This window comes from Camelus bactrianus, chromosome 16 (genome assembly GCF_048773025.1).
Source record: "Camelus bactrianus isolate YW-2024 breed Bactrian camel chromosome 16, ASM4877302v1, whole genome shotgun sequence".
NCBI lineage: Eukaryota > Metazoa > Chordata > Mammalia > Artiodactyla > Camelidae > Camelus > Camelus bactrianus.
In genome coordinates this window covers 48,451,915-48,472,007 of record NC_133554.1, presented here as the reverse complement: position 1 = coordinate 48,472,007, position 20,093 = coordinate 48,451,915, and the positions used below count along the sequence as shown (strand labels likewise).

The 20,093-nt window shown below is 47.9% G+C and overlaps 1 protein-coding gene across 3 annotated transcripts in view; it reads left to right on the top strand.

The window, feature by feature from the left end:
- The window catches only part of PRKCA (protein kinase C alpha), a 361,417-nt gene that overhangs the window by 318,538 nt on the left and 22,786 nt on the right, over window positions 1-20,093 (top strand). For all 3 annotated transcript variants that reach the window (XM_074343523.1, XM_074343521.1, XM_074343522.1), the window contains exon 14: window positions 17,021-17,101. In XM_074343523.1, the coding sequence (XP_074199624.1) occupies window positions 17,021-17,101 (81 nt within the window). The remainder of the gene's footprint in view (window positions 1-17,020; window positions 17,102-20,093) is intronic.

Genomic DNA, 20,093 nt, shown 5'->3' with positions numbered 1-20,093 from the left:
AGCATGAGAGCTCCTTGCGTGTAGTAAGGATGTCTCTTATTCCATGCAACTTTCATTTTTGTTACGTGTGTGCAAGGTTGTTGCTAGAGCAACTGTATGTCTTACATGGGCAAACCAATTTCAGGACCACTGTGGGGCGGGGAAGCAGGGGTCTTGCTTGTGAGGGTACTCTGCGTGGAAACAGTGGGTCAGAAGGTGGTTCCAATGATGGCTTTTTAGCAAAATCAAAGTGATTTTGTTTGTTCTGTTATTGTTTATTTTTATTGGTGTTTAGCTGCTTTGCAATGTTGTATAAGTTTCAGGTGTACAGCAAAGTGATTCAGACATACATACATGCATCTATGTAGATTCTTTCACAGATTCTTTTCCATTTCAGGTTATTGCGAGATACTGAATAGAGTTCCCTGTGCTATCCTTTGGTTTATCTGTTTTATATATAGTAGTACGTATCTGCTCATCCCAAACTCCTAATTTATCCCCCCATTTCCCCCTTGGTCACCTAAGTTTGTTTTCTCTGCAATCAGAGTGGTCAGTGATCTAAGCAGCACACAGGAGTTGATCGTGGTGTCTAAGCTAGGAAGAGCATGTCCGTGTGGCTCTAAGCAGAGTGGCTCCAGGATTTGTGAGTTTACAGGAGCAACCATGCTGCTTCGTCTTTCTTATAACACGTATTGAGCAATTTTCTGCCTATTTCACGGAGCTCCCTGCATGCCAGTGATTGGGTGGGTTATAACCCTGGGTCACCGTGTAGCCAACTTTCTGTCCGCACACAGCCCTGCGGATAATAGCGTCTCTTCCCCACTGAGTTCCATCGTGGCGGAGGGTGATGGACTCCAAGTTAGACCAACCTTGAGCTATTTGCAGAGCTCTCCTCTTGGCTGTGGGTGGCTTTACATGATTTATTCAACCTACTGCCTCATGCATGTATCTCTGAGGTAGTAGCAATAGTCCAAAAGACATGAGCTTGGAAATCAGACAAAGGTCGGCTTCAATCCTGACTGTATTATTTACAGGCTGTGGGAACTCAGGCAAGTTACTTAACCTCTCTGAACTTCCGTTTCTACAGTGGCAAGTCAGGGACAATACTCTCCTCCTTGTAGAGTTGCTGTGAGGACTCACGTGCATAATACAGTGTTTTGTACCTGCTAAACCCTCAGTCATAAGCAGTATTCCAAAAGCGAAGCTAATTTTCATTCCTTTGTTAAGGGCTTTTTTTGGCTTATTATATTCTTAGAAAGTGTGGAAACAGAGGCTTAGAACGCTTACTTAGAAACTTTAATTCTGAATTACATGGTCAAAGATGACATGTTATCTTGGATACATAATCTATTGGGGGTTTTGCCCCCTGAGAACTCACACATTAGTATCTCCTGGCATAACATGAGATTAAATAGTCATATTTTTCAAACATGAAGGCTAGAGAGATGCTACAGTACAAAATACAATCTCTGGGTGCAGTATGTATTGTGAAGCCTTCTACGGGCTGACAGGTATTAAACAGGCTGTGATTATAAGCTGTACCAGCTTTGTTGAACACCCACCAGATGCTGTAGAAGCTCGCTGGCAGGGAATGGCAGCAGTTTTAGGAATAAAGTGGCTTTGAACTTCATCTCCATTAAGACCAGGTCTCTGCTGATCAAACACATAGTGTCCCATGTTCAGTAACACCGCAGCCATCTGATATCCCCAGAGATGACAGCATTTCACGTAAGTGAAATTTTACAAATAACTGAAGTTTGCTGCCGTTTCTTTTTTTCAAGGCTCCTCACTATTAATTTCGTATTGCTGCCCTAACAACCGTAAACCTAGTGGCTTAAAACAATACAAATTTATTATCTTATGGTTCTGAAGTCAGAAATCCAAAATCAGTCTCCTAGGGTTAATGTCAATGTTGGCAGAGGGCTGCACTCCCTTCAGCAGCTCTGGGGAGAATCTCTGCCTTTTCCAGCCTCTGGGGATTGTCTACAGACCCTGACTCATGGTGCCGTCTTCTGTCTTCTGTGCCAGAAGCATAGCATCTTATAATCTCTCTCCCTGCCTTTTCTAACCCTTACCCTCCAGCCTCCTGCTCATAAGGAGGGTTGTGACTACATGGGATTCACCCAGATAATCGAGACCTATCTCCCCATCTCAAGGTCTTTAACTGAACCACGTCTGAAGAGTTCCTTTTACAGATTCTGGGGGTTCGGATGTGCCTGTCTTTGGCGGAGGGGGCATTATTCAGCCTGCCACACTCACGGCGGCCTTCTCTCTAACTACAGTACGTGATAACCTCCCCCCTTTCCTCCACCAAGTACACCTGAACATGCTTCTAACATGTCTTGGTAACTCTGGGCCTTTTTTCTTCTTAACTTAAACTCATTTGTGTGTATGTTTCTTTCGTTCTGTGCAACTTGACCACACGTGTAGGTTCACATCTCCCCCGCCAAGTCGAGAGGCAGTACGGCTCCATCCCTGCAGCAACCCCTCCTGCTGCACTTTTACAGCCACCCCCGCCTCCCTCCTGCCCCCCATCCCTGACACCTGGCAGCCACTGGTCTGTTTTCCATTCTAAAATGCTGTCATTTCAAGAGTGATCTATGACTGAGTCATACGGTATGTAATCTTTTGAGATTGTTCTCCCCCCCCCCCCCCACCGCTGGGCACTTTCCAGAACTGCAGTCGTGATTGCTGAGCACCGCTCCTACCACTTGGTCACGCTGCTTAAATCCTGTGCCTTCGCTTCCTCCGCCTGTAAAATGGCCATAATAGTGTCTACCTCATATGGCGTTTGGCTGTAACTTGGAGTATTGTCTGTCGAAAGGCAGGTTGGTCCTGCCGCTGTTATAGTTCACGTGACTCACTTGCCACATTGGATTGGGAACCTCTTGCAGCCTTCTAGAAGCCTCTCCTAGAAGATTCTGGCCATTGCTCTCTTCCTGGTCATTTTGTTTGGGGACAGCAGAGGCTAGGTTGGCCTGCAAAAGACGCTTGGAACTGAGAAGTTGATTGTTATTTAGAAGATTGCACCTGTATGGGGCTGGCCATGTCACATCAGGAGCCTGAGGACCTGCTGTCGGAGGGAGGCTGGGAACACTTGTCAGAGAGGAGGATACTGGGAACACATAGTCAGAGAGAGGGATGCTGGGAACACCTGTCAGAGAGAAGGATGCTGGGAACACCTGTCAGAGAGAGGGATGCTGGGAACACTTTCAGTGGAAGGGATGCTGGGAACACATAGTCAGTGGAATTCTGGGAACATCCTTCAGAAAGAGGGATGTTAGGAAGACCATCAGAGAGAAGGATCCTGCGAATGTCTGTCAAAGGGAGGGATGCTGGAAACACGCAATCAGAAAAGGGGATTCAGGGAACAGGCCGTCAGAGAGGGATTTGTGGAAAATCAGCTCTGGGCCTCTTAATACATACGGGATAACATGTTTTGGTTCTGACTCCCCTCAGTTTCCGCAAGCCTTCATCCCTCTCCTTATATCCTCTGTGCAAGCAGTAATACAGGGCATGCCCTCCACGTATCGGGTATCCGCTACGTGCCAGGCACCTGTGGACTTTCTTCTGTTAATCCTTGTAACAAACCCCATAGAGGAACGTGACATCGGGCTCGCGTTTCAGATGACGTGCCTGAGGCAGTGAGTAATGGTCTAAGGCCACGTAACTGAAAAATGCCAGAACTGGGCTTCAACCCCAGGCTCAGGCTGTCTCCAGACCTTTGCACTGCCCGCTACACTAAACTGCGCAAGCTCTTAGCAACTCACGCATTCAGAGAGCATTCTGCACACTTGCTGTGCCAAGCGTGGCTCTGCGTGGGGTATGGAAACAGATCACACCGGAGCCTTGCCCTGGAAGTGCTTGCAGTTTAGAAGAGGCGACACAAACAGGAACCAAAACCAAAATCTATATTTAGATCCCAGTTGACTTTCGTTGAAAAATCGGCTACACTCCTTTGGGAACTCAATCGATAATAACTTCGATAATAACTTAGATTGTCTCGCGTTTTGCAAGCATTTTCTTCTTAAGGTCCAGGAATGTGGCAGATTTCACCAGAGGAATAATTGCGATGCAGAGAAAGACCACCCAGGTTCAGAGTTTCTGAATTTGCTCAGAGGTTGAAATAATCCTATCGTCTGTGTAAATCTTCCTGTCAGGCCAAGGCAAAATAATTCTCTCAGATGGCATTTTCCTTAATAGGCAGAGTGGAAGCTTGAATCTTTATGGCTGTTTGTTCAAAAACCTTGAAATGGATTAATGCTGCAGCCTCTCCTTAACCGGTGAAGATGAGCCAAGGCGGAACTTGTCACTAACACGCGAGTTTGGAGTTGAGGTGGACGCCCACGAAAGGGGCTCTAATCAGAAACTAATTCCTGAAGCTGACATGAAGGGGACTTTTTGCTTTGACATAGAAAGAATCGTTCGAGGTCAGTGAGAGTCCTTGAGAAAGCCGAACAAAAGCTTCATCTGGATTTAATCCCCCACCTGAAAGTCAGTTATTTTGGGCGGGCGAGATCCAATCACCAGTCAAGTATCTCCCGGCAGCCAAGAAGCAGACTCTGAATATAAGCGTTGCCCACTGTTGCCTGGGAGAGGGGGGAGCAGCAGCGAAAGTGTTTGCCCTCTGCCAGCCCTCCTGCCGCAGCGGGAGTGATGCTCTTTGAAAGTGGACGGTGTAGAATCCTCGCTGGCAGCCTGATTCCGGCAGGGGTCACATTAGACCACAGGTGGAGGGTGTCACCCATCACGTAGGGACTGTCTACTCTGTACCAAGCCCTCTGAACTCGTCTTCTGTCACACTCTATACACGAGCAGAGGTTACAAGATTTGCTCTACACCCCGCAGCTGGTAAGAGGCAGAGGTGGAATTTGGACCCGAGACATCCTGACCACAGACTTTATGTATTCTTTCCACATATTGCATCATCTCCAGAGATATGAGAAAACTCCTTGAGTGAAGGAGCAGTTAAAAATGAGCACTGAGATGTTATAGACCATTTTTTCTTTAACGTCTTCTAGGAGAAAATGGACATGCATGCATCTGAACTGGAATCAGGGGTCTGAGTCACGATCAGATCCTTTCATCTCTGATGCAGTGAGTGAGGATTGGATTTTTAGCTGCTATTACTGGCCAGATCACTCAGAAGCCAGGGCGAGCCAGCAACTCTTAAGCCCCTCTCCCTCAGGTGACATCAGTCAGTCAGGCGTCCACCAAGTGCCTACCAAGTGTCCAGGCATGCTCGGCAGGAAAGGGGGGCCTAAGGGGAGGGGCTGGGGCTGGAGGCAGTTAGAAGTGGGCCATGGCGGCCCAGGAGAGACATGAGTTTAGAGAGGGGGATGAGACAGTATTCCCCTTGGCGGTGACAGATGGCACTCCACCAGGGCTAAAATCACAGGGGGAGAAGTTTTCAGGCGAGCTTGCCGCCCCCGCTGCCAGCTGGCCATAAACAGATGTGCAAACTCGTCGTCCGGTGTTGGGGGCTGGATGAGTCCAGAGAACTGGGAACCTCTCCCAGGGGGTCCTGGTCTCTCCTCCCAGCCCTGTGGGAATGCCAGCCTAGTGTTGCCCTTGACAGCAGCCAGAAGTCTGCGTTTTTATGTAAAATGTGCCTAATTGTTCAAAGTTGGCTCTAGTATATATTGAGAGAAATGCAGGCAGATGAGATTCAGCCAGTGGGCCGTCAGCTGTGACCTCTTTCCTGGAAAGGGTCATGGGTCACCTGTGAGGGGGAGTCACATATTAAGGATGGGAGGAAAAAGAGAAGACCAAGGGATGTCCAGAGAGGGAGGAGAGCTCCGTTCAGGGAGCTGTAGAGTCTTGGATACCCAGGAAGGTAAGTGTTCATGACTTTGAAGGTGGCGGGGCTGCGGAGTACAAGGAGGTGAGGGAGTGGATCTGACCACAAGGCGCCAGTGGTCCCTGAGAGCAGTGTCAGTAACCACGGAGCAGAAGCCAGACAGCACGGAGTTAAGTGCAAGCTTCAGCAGCCAGGCTGAGGGCTTCTGTGGTCAATGGGAGGGGGGATGTGAGCAGTCACTCAGAGAGGGCAAGAGGAGGGAAGCTGAATTTAAGCTGCAGAAACCTGACAATATTTCTAGGCTGAAGGGAAAATGCTCAGAGAGAAAATGAATGAATGAATGAATGAATGAGTATACTGCATGCCAGGAAGGGATGGAAGCAGGGAGACCCTTCCTCCTCAGGTGCAGGGGGCCAGGGAGGTCAGGGTGGCAGGAGAGCTGCAGTCATCCTTACTGGCTGGCCTGCATCTTCAGAGAGTGAGATGCGGGGTGCGGACCTGGGGCTAAGATGCTGGAGCAAGGAGAACAGGGGTTGCTCAGGGCTGTGGCCTCTCCGGGTGAGGCTAGACGCCTCAGAGAGTCTCCTGGACGTGACTGACCAGGTAGCGGGACTCGTGGGTGAGGCGGGAAGGGGGCCGGGTGTCCATCAGAATGGGAGGACTGAAGTCCTAAAGAGGTGATATATTTTGTCTGGGGGTGGGGGTGGATGAGGGTGAGAGAGGGTAGGGCATTGGCATTGGGGCTGGGGAGGGGGTTTATTTCTGAATGAGGCATCCTGGAGAAGCTGAGGTCTTCCCAGTGGCCTGAGACCCTTTGGGGTCTGGCCTCCTCTCCTCCCCTGACCTCACCTCCCCCACCCCCATCTCCCGAGACCAGCTGCCCTGGCTTCTCTACCCGCCACTCCGCACCCCTCCCACTGCCCGCTGAAACTTGCCACACTCGCTCCATCCTCGGGGCCTTTGCTCTTCTCATCCCCTCAACATGGGATGTCCTCCCCTGGGTGTCAGCGTGCTCCCTCCTCCACCTCCTTGAAGCCTTAGCTCAGATGTCACCTCAGGGAGGTCACCTTTCTTGGCAGCCCTATTTAAAACTGCAAACCTCAGCCCCCACCCCAGCACTCCTGACCCCCTGTCCCGGGCCTCCTTCCGTGGCTCACGTCATGTACTCAAGTATTTACTTCTTTCTTATCTGTCCCTCCCACGTGGCAGAATCTTTGTCTTTTGTTCACTGATGGGCCCCTACCCCAGGGTCTGGCACAGGCTGTACCTGGGATGAACGCGTACTGCACACTGCCTTCCTGGGTGTGACGGTGGCAGAGGAGATGTTACAGCGGAACCGAGCTGAAGGCTGTGGCATTGAAGGGTCAGGGACTCTGAAGGCAGGAATTGGATGGGCGATCCCCCGGCCACTGCTGGGGAGAGGCTGATGGCAGGGGATGGAGTGCAGAGAATGGCTCTGCGCCTGCCCTCACCCACTGGAGAAAGCCATGTGCTGTGGGCCCTGGGCGTCTGAAGGTTGATGGGAGATCAGCTCGGAACCCCAAGACAGCCCAAAGTGCCAAAATATTGACATCCCCGGAGACTTCCTGACCTTTTGGGAAAGGGTTGTAGAGGTGGGTAGAGAATAAAAGAGGATCTGAAAGTTAAATGAGAAAAGAACTCATTTGGTGCACACAGCCTGGCAGTCAGGCAGTAAATTAGCACTTGCCAAACTGAAAAGAAAGGGGGGAAATGAGATGGAGAGAAAGGGAGAGAGAAGCCAATCAGGGCCAGCGGTGGCTCCTCTGAGATCGGCTTCCGAGCCCCCACAGACCCCACACCCACCCAGCGCGGGCGGGAGCAGAGAACACACTTGATTAAAGAAAGAGAATGATAAACCGAAAGGCGGCTTTCTTTCTATCAAAGGCCAGTTTCGCTCTGTGTAAGGTCACGGTCCAGTGAGTCCAGCATTGCGAGAGAAAATGAAGCAGCCACTTTCCCTCCAAGAAATATTTAAAGAGCCAAGGCCGGGCATTTGGCAGCAGTGGGGTTGCGGGGTGGGTCTTCCTTAAATTATATATCTCTTCTCAGATCTCTTCTTGAAATTATGTTGGTTATATTATCTCATATGTTTTATTGTCTGCCCGCAGCTCTTTCGCTGTCTCATCATTCTCCTATAGCCTCAGAGTTTAATGAGTTTAGCCCTGTTCTCTGGAGCATTTGGTACCTTCTGTGATATTGTGGTCCATGAGGCAATTCCAGCCCATTCCGCCCCCTCCCAGTCCTTCCTCCGTGGATGGCCAGCTCCTTGTGGATTAGCTGCCCCTTCATGGATGCCTGCTGCGTGCAGGGCACCTCACTGACTTTGTTTAATCCTTCAGTCGGTTCTGCAAAATTGGTGTCATCAAGCCCCATTTTCCAGATAAGGAACCCAAGGTGCAGAGAGTCGTTCATTTTTCCCATGGCTCAAATTCAAGGCACACCTGGGCTTTGAACCCAGGGCTGATCAGCCTTTCCCTGCAGTATCTGTGGTCCCCAGAGGAAGGCGCTGCAGGTGTCAGCTCAGCCGCTCCGCGGAGAAAGCCACGCTCCGCGGGTGCAGGTGAGCCGCCCCCACCCAGACCCGCTCCTTGGTTTCCGATCCCCGACGATGCACAGGACCGACTGTGTTTTAGAGCGGGAATCAGCAAACCTTTTCTGCTAAGGGCTAGAGAGTACACATTTTAGGCTTTGCCTTAATCTAAATTTTAGATGTTGCCAATTTGAGCAACTGTTCCTGCCAAAAGGCTCAAAAAGCTGACAGTCTTTTTTACATTTTTTTCCTTTTGCGTTTGAAAATTTTAAAACCATGTTTAGCTCCTAGGCTGTACAAAACAGGAGTCAGGCTGGATTTGGCCTGCAGGCTGAAGTTTGCCGCCCCCAACTTTAGAGGGCTTCCCCTGGCCCTCCTCAGCCATAGCTCTCCTTACAGGGTTGGGAGCTGGAGGGCCAGAGGGACGTGCCCACCCGGGGCCTGAGAGTTCCCTTCCAGGACCTACCTGGGCCTCTTCCATGTAGAAGAGGTGTGTGCACGCCTGTGTCTGATGGCGAATTCGGCGGATGGCCGTTGGCAAAGTACAGTGGGACGGAGCCTGGACACCCAGGCTGGGCTCCAGAAGGCTCGGAGATGTGAAGAGGGATTGGGAAGAGAAGGAGAGAGGGCCAGGGCTCCACATACTGGAATCTCAGGGGTCCGTGAATTCCCGGCTTTTGGAAAGGATTATAGACAGAATTATGTTTCCCTAAATTTGTATGTTGAAGGTAACCCCAGTGCAACTATGTAGAGAGATAGGGCTTCCAAGGAGGTGATTAAGGCTAAGTGAGGTCGTTAGGGCGGGGCTCAATCACACAGGACCAATGTCCTTGCAATGAAGATGAAGAGGCACCAGGAGGGGGCCTCACAGAGGAAAGGCCTGGTGAGGACACAGTGAGAAGGCTGCTACCTGCAACCAGGGGGAGAGGCCTCACCAGAAACCAGCCTGCCAGCATCTTGATCCCAGACTTTGAGTCTCCAGAACTGTGAGAAACAAATGTCTGCTGTTGAAGCCACTCTGTGGTGCGCTGTTACGGCGGCCCGAGCAGGCTGCTGGGGGAGGGTAGGCTTGTCAGGGTGGTCGGAAAAAATACGTAACGTTTAATAGTTGGTAGCTCGGTTTGTAACAAGCGTATTTAGACAAGTGGCATGTCGGCGTCTGTTCCTCTTGCCCCAGCGTCCTCCCCCGACCCCCCGAGACCGGTATGGTGTCCTGGCTTTGGACCACGTGAATTCTGTTGCAAACCAAGATGCACTTTTTGTACATTTTCAGTCAGCAGCAGCATCGCTCTTATCAAGCAGAACAGGAAGGAGGAGTGAATAAAGGTCTCTGAGGTCAGAGGCAATTCCTCAGATGTCCCGTTCCCGGCTCTGGCTCACAGAGTGGGCGCCACTGAATCCTGGCCCTGCCACGTTCCTGCTGTGGTCACTGGGCGTGAGCTCACCCGCCCCCCGGGGTAGAGAGGAGGGGTGCCCAGCATGGTGCAGCTTGGGTGGGATTCAGCTTGACCTCTGTACCTGTTAACATCACATCCTCTGTGTGTCTCGCTATTAAGGAGGTTATTGAAACATATCAGGTTGGGACGAAATTATCTAAAGAGTTATTTCATTTTTTTTTAATGTAAAGAGAAACTATAGACGTTAGTCAGGCAGTGGGGTAACCTGTCTATTGGGATGGTGTTTTCCCAGCCCCGGTCGTTTCATTGTCACCTTCCTGACTTCTTCCGCGACGAGCAAATGTTGCAGAGGAGCTGGAGAGAGATTAACCCAAGTAAGAGATTAGAGCTTTTGCACAAGGACTTGAAATAGAAATGCTTTCTCACCCAGTAAGTCAGTGTGATTAATGCCTCATCTGAGGATCAGGGACAGTCACATTCCGCAACTTGGCTGGTGCACATTCCAGAATCAGGGAAACACCAGGTGCAGGGGCCATCTTTCTGCCTGATCAGAAGGCCGGCAGTTTATTCAGAATTTTACTTGTGGCTCCTTCAGCCACCATGGAAGACAATTTGACAGTTTTTTTACAAAGCTACACATAGTCTTTACCATACGATCCAGTGTTTGTGCTCCTAAGTATTTACCCAAATGCCAAATGAATTGAAACCTTACGTCCACACAAAAACCTGCACACGGATGTCCGTAGCAGCTTAATCACGATTGCCAAAACTCGGCAGCCACCAAGATGTCCTTCAGTAGGTGAGTGGACAGAGAAACTGAGATACAACTAAACAGTGGAATATTAATCAGCACTAGAAAGCGATGAACTCTCAAGCCATGAAAAGACGTGGAGGAAACCTCAGTACAGATTACTAAGGCAAAGAAGTACAACCTGGAGAGATGGTATGAGTCCAACTGTGAACATTCTGGAAAAGGCAAAACTAGGAAGACTAAAAAAAAAAAAAAATCAGTAATCGCCATGGATTGGAGGAAGGAGGGACAAGAAGGCAGAGCGTAATGAAACTACTATGTATATTAATGGTACGGCATCAGGCACATATCGCGATACATTTTCAAAAACCCGTAGAACGCCAAGAGTGAACCCTCATGTGAACTCTGGACTCTGCGTGATAACAATGTGTCAGTGCACGTTCATCGTTTGTAACTAAGGTACCACCGCGGTGTGTTGTACTTGGTGGGGGTGGAGAGGGAGGAAGGGGTGTATGGGAACTCTGTAGCTTGCACTCAATTTTGCCGTGAACCTGAAACTTCTCTTTAAAACTATCTATTAATTAAACAAACAAACAAACAAACAAAATACAGCCTGTGTGGTCTTTCCCTGCCACACGAAGGTCTGGGGTAGAACTGGGAACATGGTCTGTAACCACCAGGCTTTGAGCTCTGCTTCTCCCATTCTCTCCTCCCTTCAGCTTTCTGTTTTTCCTTTCTTCCTTCCTTTTATTTTTCTCTTTTGTGTTAATTGCTATTTAAAACCTGTGTCAATAATTATAAACCGTCTTTGTACCGTTTGATCCTCTTGTCACCTTTGAGGGGAGCAGCCTACACTTACACCATCCTGCTGTTTGCCTTCCATCCTCGGGGTCTAAAGTGAGCAACCATGAAGGCACAAGGGGTGGTTGCTATGAATAAATCTTAAAGTGCTTTCATTACCTTTGGCAAAGTCATCTTCTGTTCGCTCCATCCGAGACAGAGCCACGATTTTTGTCAAAATAGAAAATATACAGTTTGGAGTCCAGACTTTCCATTCCCATCTGGTGGCAGTTTCTGGTTTTATTTTAATGCTTGTATTATGCATTTTGTCCAAAGATTTCAATTACTGCTGATATTTCTAAGATCCTTGATATGTAAGATCATATTTTAGTGTATTTATCCATCTTTGTCTCTTTCTCTTCAGTTAGGTTCCAGGATCTATGTGGCCCTGGGGTTGTGGGCCCGGAGCAGGGAGTGGAGGAGACGGTTAATGAACTCCGGGTCCCCAAACTGTCAGAACAGAACACCCAGAAAACACTCAGGCTTATCATCTTTCTTCCTAAATGGTGCTGTTTTGACATGTCCGTGTCTCCACCAGGAACATGAAGAATGCCTCTAGTCTCCCATGTTCTCGCCTTGGGATGTTTTTCAAAACAACCATAATTTTTCCATTAAAATTTTTTTTTTTTTGATGAAAGGAAGAAATAGTCTTTGTTTCCCTGAGACAGTAAGAGGCCTTGAACAGGTTTTATGCGTAAAAGCTGGTGTTATTTTGTAATGCAGCCTGCAAAGGGCCTTCTGCAGTCAGACCGTTTATTTTAGAGGGGGCTCGGGGTTGGGGCGCTCAGTGAGTAAATACAGTGTGAAAGGGAAGAGCAGAGCCTGGTACGCGCAGCCCAGCGTGGGAGCGCGGGCCTCCTCGCACACGTTAGACTCACGGGGTCCTTTATGACAAAGCCTTCAAAGCCAGGCTTCCTGATTGAAGTGGGCATCTTGGCTGTTTTGACCCAGTTAAGCATTTGAACCCCTCTTTGGCACGAGTCACTTCAGCTGGGCCAGTTCCCACCCAGTTCCCACCGTAGCTGTCCAGGGAACCACAGCAAGAGCCGATGAACCTTCAGTTTAGAAAAATGGTCCAAGTTGTGGATGCCAAAGCCAGATGACCAGGGTTCCATCCCGGCTCTGCCACTTACTAGCTGCGTAGCCTTAGGGCAAACTACGTAACCTCTCTGTACCCCGTTTCCTCAACTTTGAAGTGGAATGCTCCCACCCCGCTGGGGTCTCGTGGCAGCTACGTGAGCTAACGGAGCAAAAGAGCCTGGCACTTCGTGAAAATCATGATGGTGACGTTGGTTACAGTCAGAGTTACGATTTCCAGGGGCATCTCAGGCCTTACCACGCTGCCCCCAAGTTCTTCAGAAAAGCTGCTGAAGCCCCGTCTGCTTCGGGAGGCCTCGGAGTGTGTACCCCTGGCAGAAAGTGGAAAGGTGGGTGGCCCTGGAGCGACATCCTTCCAGCTGCTGTAGGCCTTTGGCCTCATAAGAGACCAGAAGCTGCCCCCCGCCCTCTTCATCCCTGGTTCTGTGCCCGGGCTGGAAGAAAGCTCATTCGTATCTCACTTTTACAAGACAGGCAGCCATTTGTAACATCCTGACATCCCCCCAGGGCAGTTGGCTCCTGGAAGTATAATAATAATGATCATAATGACAAACAGCAGTGAAACTGAATGACAGTGGCCCCACTGGGGGTCTGTCTCTGAAGCGAAAGTTCAGCCTTCCATGTGCCACAGGGAGGTCTGCCAGCTCGAGCCCTCCTTGCCAAGCCTGGCTCTCCTTCTGTGAGTTTCTCTGCAGTGGGAACCAGATTGCCATGGCGCCCCTTGCCTGGGGCTGCAGGACATCAGGCATCTTCCAGGCGTGGCTGCAAGTTTCCAAGTGCCAGAGACACCTGCTCCTGTCCCCATTGGGAACAGGCACAGGAGAGCCTCCCCATCCATTCTGTGGTCCCTGAGCCCGGTCTTCAGCCCAAAGCTGCCTCCCTAGGCCAACAAGAGCCGGGGAACTAGAGTGTGTTGTAGGGGCCAGTGGAACTCAGACCATCTAGACCAGCACTGTCCAACAGAAATTTTAAAATTCAAAGCCAAAACTGCATTTAAACAGCCACATTTTTTAAGTTAAAAAAGAAACAGGTACAATTAATTTTAATATATTTCATTTAACCCAGTATATCCAAAATGCAAAATTATCAGTGAGTTATTCTGCATTTTTTGATACTAAGTTTTCAGACTCAGATGTGTATTTTACACCCAAAGCACATCTCCATTTGCACTAGCCACCTTTCCAAGGCTCATAGCTGCTTGTGGTTTTAGTAGCTACTGAATTGGATGCTGCAGGTCTAGACAGCTGACAAGACACAATGTAACCAACATCCTAAATCAGGTGCATTGAAATATTTCTCTTCGGTGGGGCTCTCTAACACTATTCCCCTTTTGCAGTGAGGTTTTGGGTAATTTGGAGGTATTTATTAATAGTAGCAGGTCATTGAGGGGAAGTATGCTTTGTTCTAAACATGAATTATTTGCAGCGGTGAGGTTGCACCCTATCCCCTGTACCTTAGGTCTCTGAATTTTCTCCTTTCATTGAGTGCACAAGGCAGGGGTGATAGACTGTGAACTTCCCCAGGAGGAAGTGCTCTGGCCCAATTCTAGATCTCATCCCATTATTAACAGGTGAAGGCACCGCAATGTTCAGAGGGACTTTGTAGTCTTGGTGCAGGGGCTGAGCTGGTGGGCTATAGGGGTTGACCAACACCGTCACCAAGGAACACGGGCCACTGGCCCTTGGCCTTTTGCTTTTGTAAGCCTGGGAGGGGAAGGAGCAGGTGTGATCAGCACCAGTCAGGAGAGTGGAATACTGTGGAAATGGAACATGAGAAGCAAGTTGGACCAAGGCTGACAGAGTCAAAACAAACAAACACTTCAGGTGGCCATGACTCTTAGGATTTGTGAATCATTCTGACCGGAAACATGGTTTCCACACCCTTGACTTCTGACAGCTCTCCAAACTCAGCGGGGGACCTTCCACTACCAGAGCAGAGAGGGGTCTGGTCAGTAAGACAAATGTGTGTAGAAATGGTGCCTCAGCAAAAGCAAACTAACTAAAATAGATAAGCAACAAGGTTTTACTGTATAGCATAGGGAACTATATTTAATATCTTGTAATAAACTATAATGCAAAAGAATCAGAAAAATATAAATATATACATATATGTATGTATAATCGAATCACTTTGCTGTACACCTGATACTGACGTAATATTGTAAATCACCTGCTCTTCAATTTTTTTAAAAAATTAAGAAAAACTAAAACACTGATTAATGAAAACAGATGGCAGGGACTGGTTTTAATATAGTTACGAGAACAAGTTTTATTCAAGTGCTTTTGAAATACGAGTTACAACCAACTGAAATGATTTCACATCTCATGAAACGAACCCTCAGAGCCCTTTGATTTATGTTTTGTTAATCCCAAGGTGAGTAATTCCATGTATTTGAAAGCCATACATTGTATTTTTAAAACAAATATGTCAATATTCAGAGCACGACTTATTATTTGATTGGCTTCGGGCAAGTTCCTTAAGCCTCTTCCACCTCAGTTCTGCCGCCTGTAAAATGAGAATAATAATGATTTCTGCCTCATTGGATTACACCTAATGTGTGTAGAGTGTCTGATATATCGTAGGTGCTTGGCAAGCGCACCTTTACTCTCCCAAAGAGAATTTCTGTTGTTCTTCTACTTGGCCCAGGTAGGCTTTGAGGCAGTGATGTCTTGTCTGGGAACTGGAATGCCTTCCATCATTTTGTGTCATTAGGGAATAAATTAGAGCCTCGTTTTGGTAAGGCTTCTGGGGCTTTTCTTGTGTGTACTTTCCAAGTGTTAAGAAAAGAACAAATGTAGTTTTCAAAAGAAATTAAGGCCTCTTTGTAGGTTCCTCTGGCTATCCTTTTCTTGTCAAGGAAACGAGCTGTCAAGCTTCCAAATTCAAACGTGTACCCCTTGTTCCCGCCCGCACAGAGGCAAGTCCGGGGAACGTGTACTTCCCGTGCCATCGGGAGAGATGACAGTGATACGTTAAAGGAATGGAGATGGGCAGACATGCGGGAAGTTAGCTTATGTCCCAGGACATTTAATTAGACATAGTGAGCCATTTAAAAAAATACCCCAGAAGTTTCCAAAGTCCAGTTTGTATGCAAGATGGCAGAATGGTTGCGCTGAGCACCTGTCAGTATGTCCTTCCCATGAATCCTGGGGCACGATCCACAGGTCTGGAAATTGTGTGCCAGCAAAGCCAGTGTGGAAATAAACCACGCCGCACTTAGAAACCCAAGTCAGTATCACCGTCTTCCACAAGGAGAGGTTATAGAATCACGCTGGTACTTCTGATGGTCACAGAGGTAGAAGAGGGAACACAGAGGAAGGTCCGCATGGACCCATCACCCAGCTTGACCGGCTGCCTGCACTTTGCCAACTTATTTCATCTCGACCTCCCCCACCCATTTTCCTGATGCATTTAAAACAAATCTAAGATATCCTGTCATTTAACCCGTGAGTACTTCATCTCTAACTGAAAAGGACACTTTGGAACCAATCACCGTATCGTTTATCCCATGTAACTATATTAGCAATAATCCCTCAGTCTCATCAAGTGTTAAGACCAAAGTGAAATAAGCCAGAAAGAGAAAGAAAAATACCATATGGTGTCACTTATATATGGAATCTAATAAAAGGACACAAATGAACTTATTTATAAAACAGAAACAGACTCACAGACATAGAAAACAAACTTATGGTTACCAGGGTGGGAAAGGGGAGGGTGGAGGGATAAACTGGGAGTTCGGAATTTACAGATACACACTACTACATATAAACTAGATAAACAACAAGGCCCTGCTGTAGAGCACAGGGAACTATACTCCATACCTTGTAACAGCCTATAATGAAAAAGAATTATGAAAAGGAATATGTGTGTATGTATAACTGAATCACTATGCTGTGGACCAGAAATTAACACAACATTGTGAACCAACTATACTTCAATAAAAAAAAAAAAATCAAAAATTAAGACCGCATTTTAATTTTCACTATGTCTTTTTACAGTTGATTGGTTTGAATCAAGATTCAGACAAGGTCCAGATATTCCATTTGATTATTATGTTTTATGTCTCTTTTTAAAACATTTTGAAACTTCAGTCCTTCCACAGATGTTTTCGTACCTGTTGTGTGACATGAGGAAACTAGAATTTTTCCTTTAGTCATTCCTCCTCCTCCTCCTCTTGGTTATCATCATCATCATCACGTTTATTACTTCCAGCAAAACTCTATAACACAGTTTGATCGTCTTATTTAATCAGACCTTTGCGCTGAATGACCTCTGGCTTTTCCAAGAATTAAATCCACCTCAGTGCCTAAATATTTTTCACCCAGGAAGATAATTCAGTCTACCTTCCAACAGTGCTGTGGCATCTCCAGGTGGATTCAGAAGAGGGGTCCCAAAGCAGGTTTCAAGCAGTGAATCACAGGGTGGGTAGTTCTCCGTGCGTCTGATTGGAAGGGCCCTCTTCAAAACTCAAGGACCCGTGTTACAGCATCACCTCGTGTGCATGAACTGAGTGTGTAAATGCCTGCATGCTTGACTTACCTGTTCCAACACAAGCTTTTTGATTGGCCACTAAATGTATAATTGGTGTGTTTGTTTTCACACAGATAATTGCTTATCAGCCATATGGGAAATCCGTGGACTGGTGGGCCTATGGCGTCCTGTTATATGAAATGCTGGCCGGGCAGGTAATGTTTCACTGGGTTTTCGTGTTTGTATTTGCCATACGCCGTGAAGACTTCGGCTCTGTTGGAACTGTGCTAGCCAGACCTGGCAGTGTGGTGTGTCTGATGCTGGTCTGACTGTCCTGATCCAAGTGAAAGAGGGAGAAACTCCACCTTGAGAGTGGATCATATTCAGTACGTACAAAAGTTACCTTCTAATCATGAAAACCCGAATTGAAAGCTACGCCCTGGAGTGTAGACAGTGCAGCCTTCGCATCGTACGCACAAGCTCCCTGCACATTGATGATGATGGTGGCCTTTTCAGTTTTCAGCATCTCCGAACTGGGGTTGGGTCAGTGGTCACTGCAAGTTTCTCTGCAGAAGTTACCCCGGCTGCTGCCCGTGTGTAAAGTCGGTTCTATTGTTAGAGGAAGAAGCTAGTTAAACTTAAAGTGTTTAATAGCTTCTCCCATCTCCCCGTATCTCTCCCTTGGAAGCTCATTGTAATTTTTACAAAAGTCCAGTGAGGCTGAACTTCCAGTTGGAAAAAGGCAAATAAGGTTTCTCCTAGCAGTGTGACATGTATCGGATAACCAAGTGCATTACTGCCTGATGTGGCTCTTTCTAATGTAACAGCCTTAATATCTGTATTAGTAAGGTAAGTTACGCTAGCTGCTTTGACAAACACTGCCCCCCCCCCCGCCGCCGCCACCCACCCAACTCTCAGTGGATTAACAACAGGAGAGTCTTTTACATTCTTGGCACAGTCCTAGGTGGGGGAGGGGGAGCATCGATCCCGGGATCATACTAGGACCTGGGCTTCTTCCATCCATTGGCTCCAGCATCTTTTAGGACCTCAGACTCCTCCACTGCAGCCTCCTTATTCAATTGGCCAGTGAAGAGGGAGCAAGGGGACAGTTACGGGGAGCATTGTAAGGGCCAAACCTGGAGGTGGCATGCGTCTCTCCCGTCTGTGTCCCACCGGCCCCACAGCCCCGCTGAGACACAAGCGGCTGGGAAGTACGTGCCGTGTACTTGTGAGCTCAGCACGGAGAAGCAGGCGTGCTGAGCATCCGTCGGATCTCTGCCAATATTCCCTACAAAGGATTCTGTTGTGGGTGGCTTTTCATAACTCCCAGCACTCAGGTCGGCCAGAGTGTGTGACGCTCCATGGCTAAGAGTCCTCCTAAGAGAGGCTGGAAGGGAGTCCCCAGGTTGAGCAGCCAAACTGCCCCCAAAGAAACCTTTGAATCTTTGCTCCTGGAAAAAAGTCACCCTTTCTGACATGTTACATCCGTTGACTCATCCGTTATTCATTCAGTGCATCTTTATTGAATGTGCACGGTGATGCCTGTGAGCCATACAAAGATCCTTGCCTTCACGAAGCTCACATTCTAGAGAAAGAGAGCAGACAGTTTAGATGAGGAAAATGCGTGCGTTCATCCCTCAGTATCTGCAGCGACTAGTTCTGGGACCCCCTCCACAGATACCAGATTCCTTGGAGGCTCAAGTCCCTTATATATAACAGCATAGCATATGCATATAACCTGTGCACATCCTCCAATATACTTTAAATCATCTCTCTATTACTTAATACACCTCATGCAATGTAAACGCTATATACAGGGTTGTAAATCCAAATAGAAATGCCATGTAAGCATTTGCCAGTATGTGGGAAATTCAAGTTGTGCTTTTTAAAATGTTTTGGATTTAAAAAAAAATGTCTGATCAGTTGGTTGCCTGTAACAGTGATACGCTGAGAAGAAAAGTAACAAAGCAGGGAAAGAAGATGCTGTGTTGGAGGAGGGTTGAATTTTTAGCTAGGATGGTCAGGGAGGGCCTCGTGTAGAAAATGAAGTGAAGACCAGAAGTGTCAGGGCAAAGAACATTCCAGACAAAGGGAATGGCAGGTGCAAAGGCCCTGGGGCAGAAGCATTCAGCTACGCTTAAGGAATGGAGAGGAAGCTACCAATGTGGCTGGAGCAGAGTGGCAGTAGGAGGCCTGAGGTCAGAGAAGAAGGAAGGGCACCAGGTCATGGGAGCCTAGAGATCATCCCAAGACTGTTGGCTTTCACCCTGGGTGGGGGACCCCTGGTGACCTCTTCTTACTCTCTCTCATTATGTCTTACATCTTATAGGTATTAAAGCAGTCTTTTTGGTATTGAAAGGTAGTAGGTTCTACCTAAATTTGGTCTTTATTTCTCAGTGATGTTAAGACTTGATTTTTTTAAAAAAAATGATTTTTATATGATTTATTTAGGCTTTTTCCCCTCCCAGTGAAACATTCTTCTTAGGCTAAATACCTCCTCAATTTGTAAACACAGAAAAGCAGGTTACACAGAACCATCATCAGTGAGACAGTAGCTGGGAAAACACAAGTTGCCTGCTCCTGAAGTTAATTTCCCCTCTTTCGAATTTTGACAGTAAAATGTGACTGAATTGTTGGCCCCTCCCTGGGAGCTCTGCTGTTCTCGGAGGCACACAAAAAAAGCTGATTTCCCCTCCTTGATCCCACTAGAATGCTCTGACTCTTGAGCCCAGAAAACAAACTCTGCTTTCATTAAGGATCACATTTGCATATGCCAACAAGCAGAGCTGTTTCCAAGGGCCCTTTACAAGATGGAAAATGAGCCGGCAGGAGACTGGAACCCAGGCCTGCAGCAAAGTCACCCCCACCGCACCCTCCGCCCCCAGCCTCCCTCCCTCCCTCCCTCCACAGGCCTTCCTGGGACTTCATTCCCTGGGGGAGAGCCCAGGAAATGCCGCACTCCTGCAGGGACATCCCTTTTGGGGTGAATTTTCAAGTCCTGCCTCATTTGCAGACCGTCCATTAGGTCCTGGACTTGAAGATTCCCGCACCCAGTGGTTCCTTAAAAACACCCTGGCACGTTTTCATTAGTTCCCAGCCAGCTTCTCAGTCAGCCTGCCTTATATGATCCCTTCAGGTTTTCGTGATTTCTGTTTAAAACACTGACACTCTTTAAATATGACATTTTAAAGGCATCCCACGTTCGGG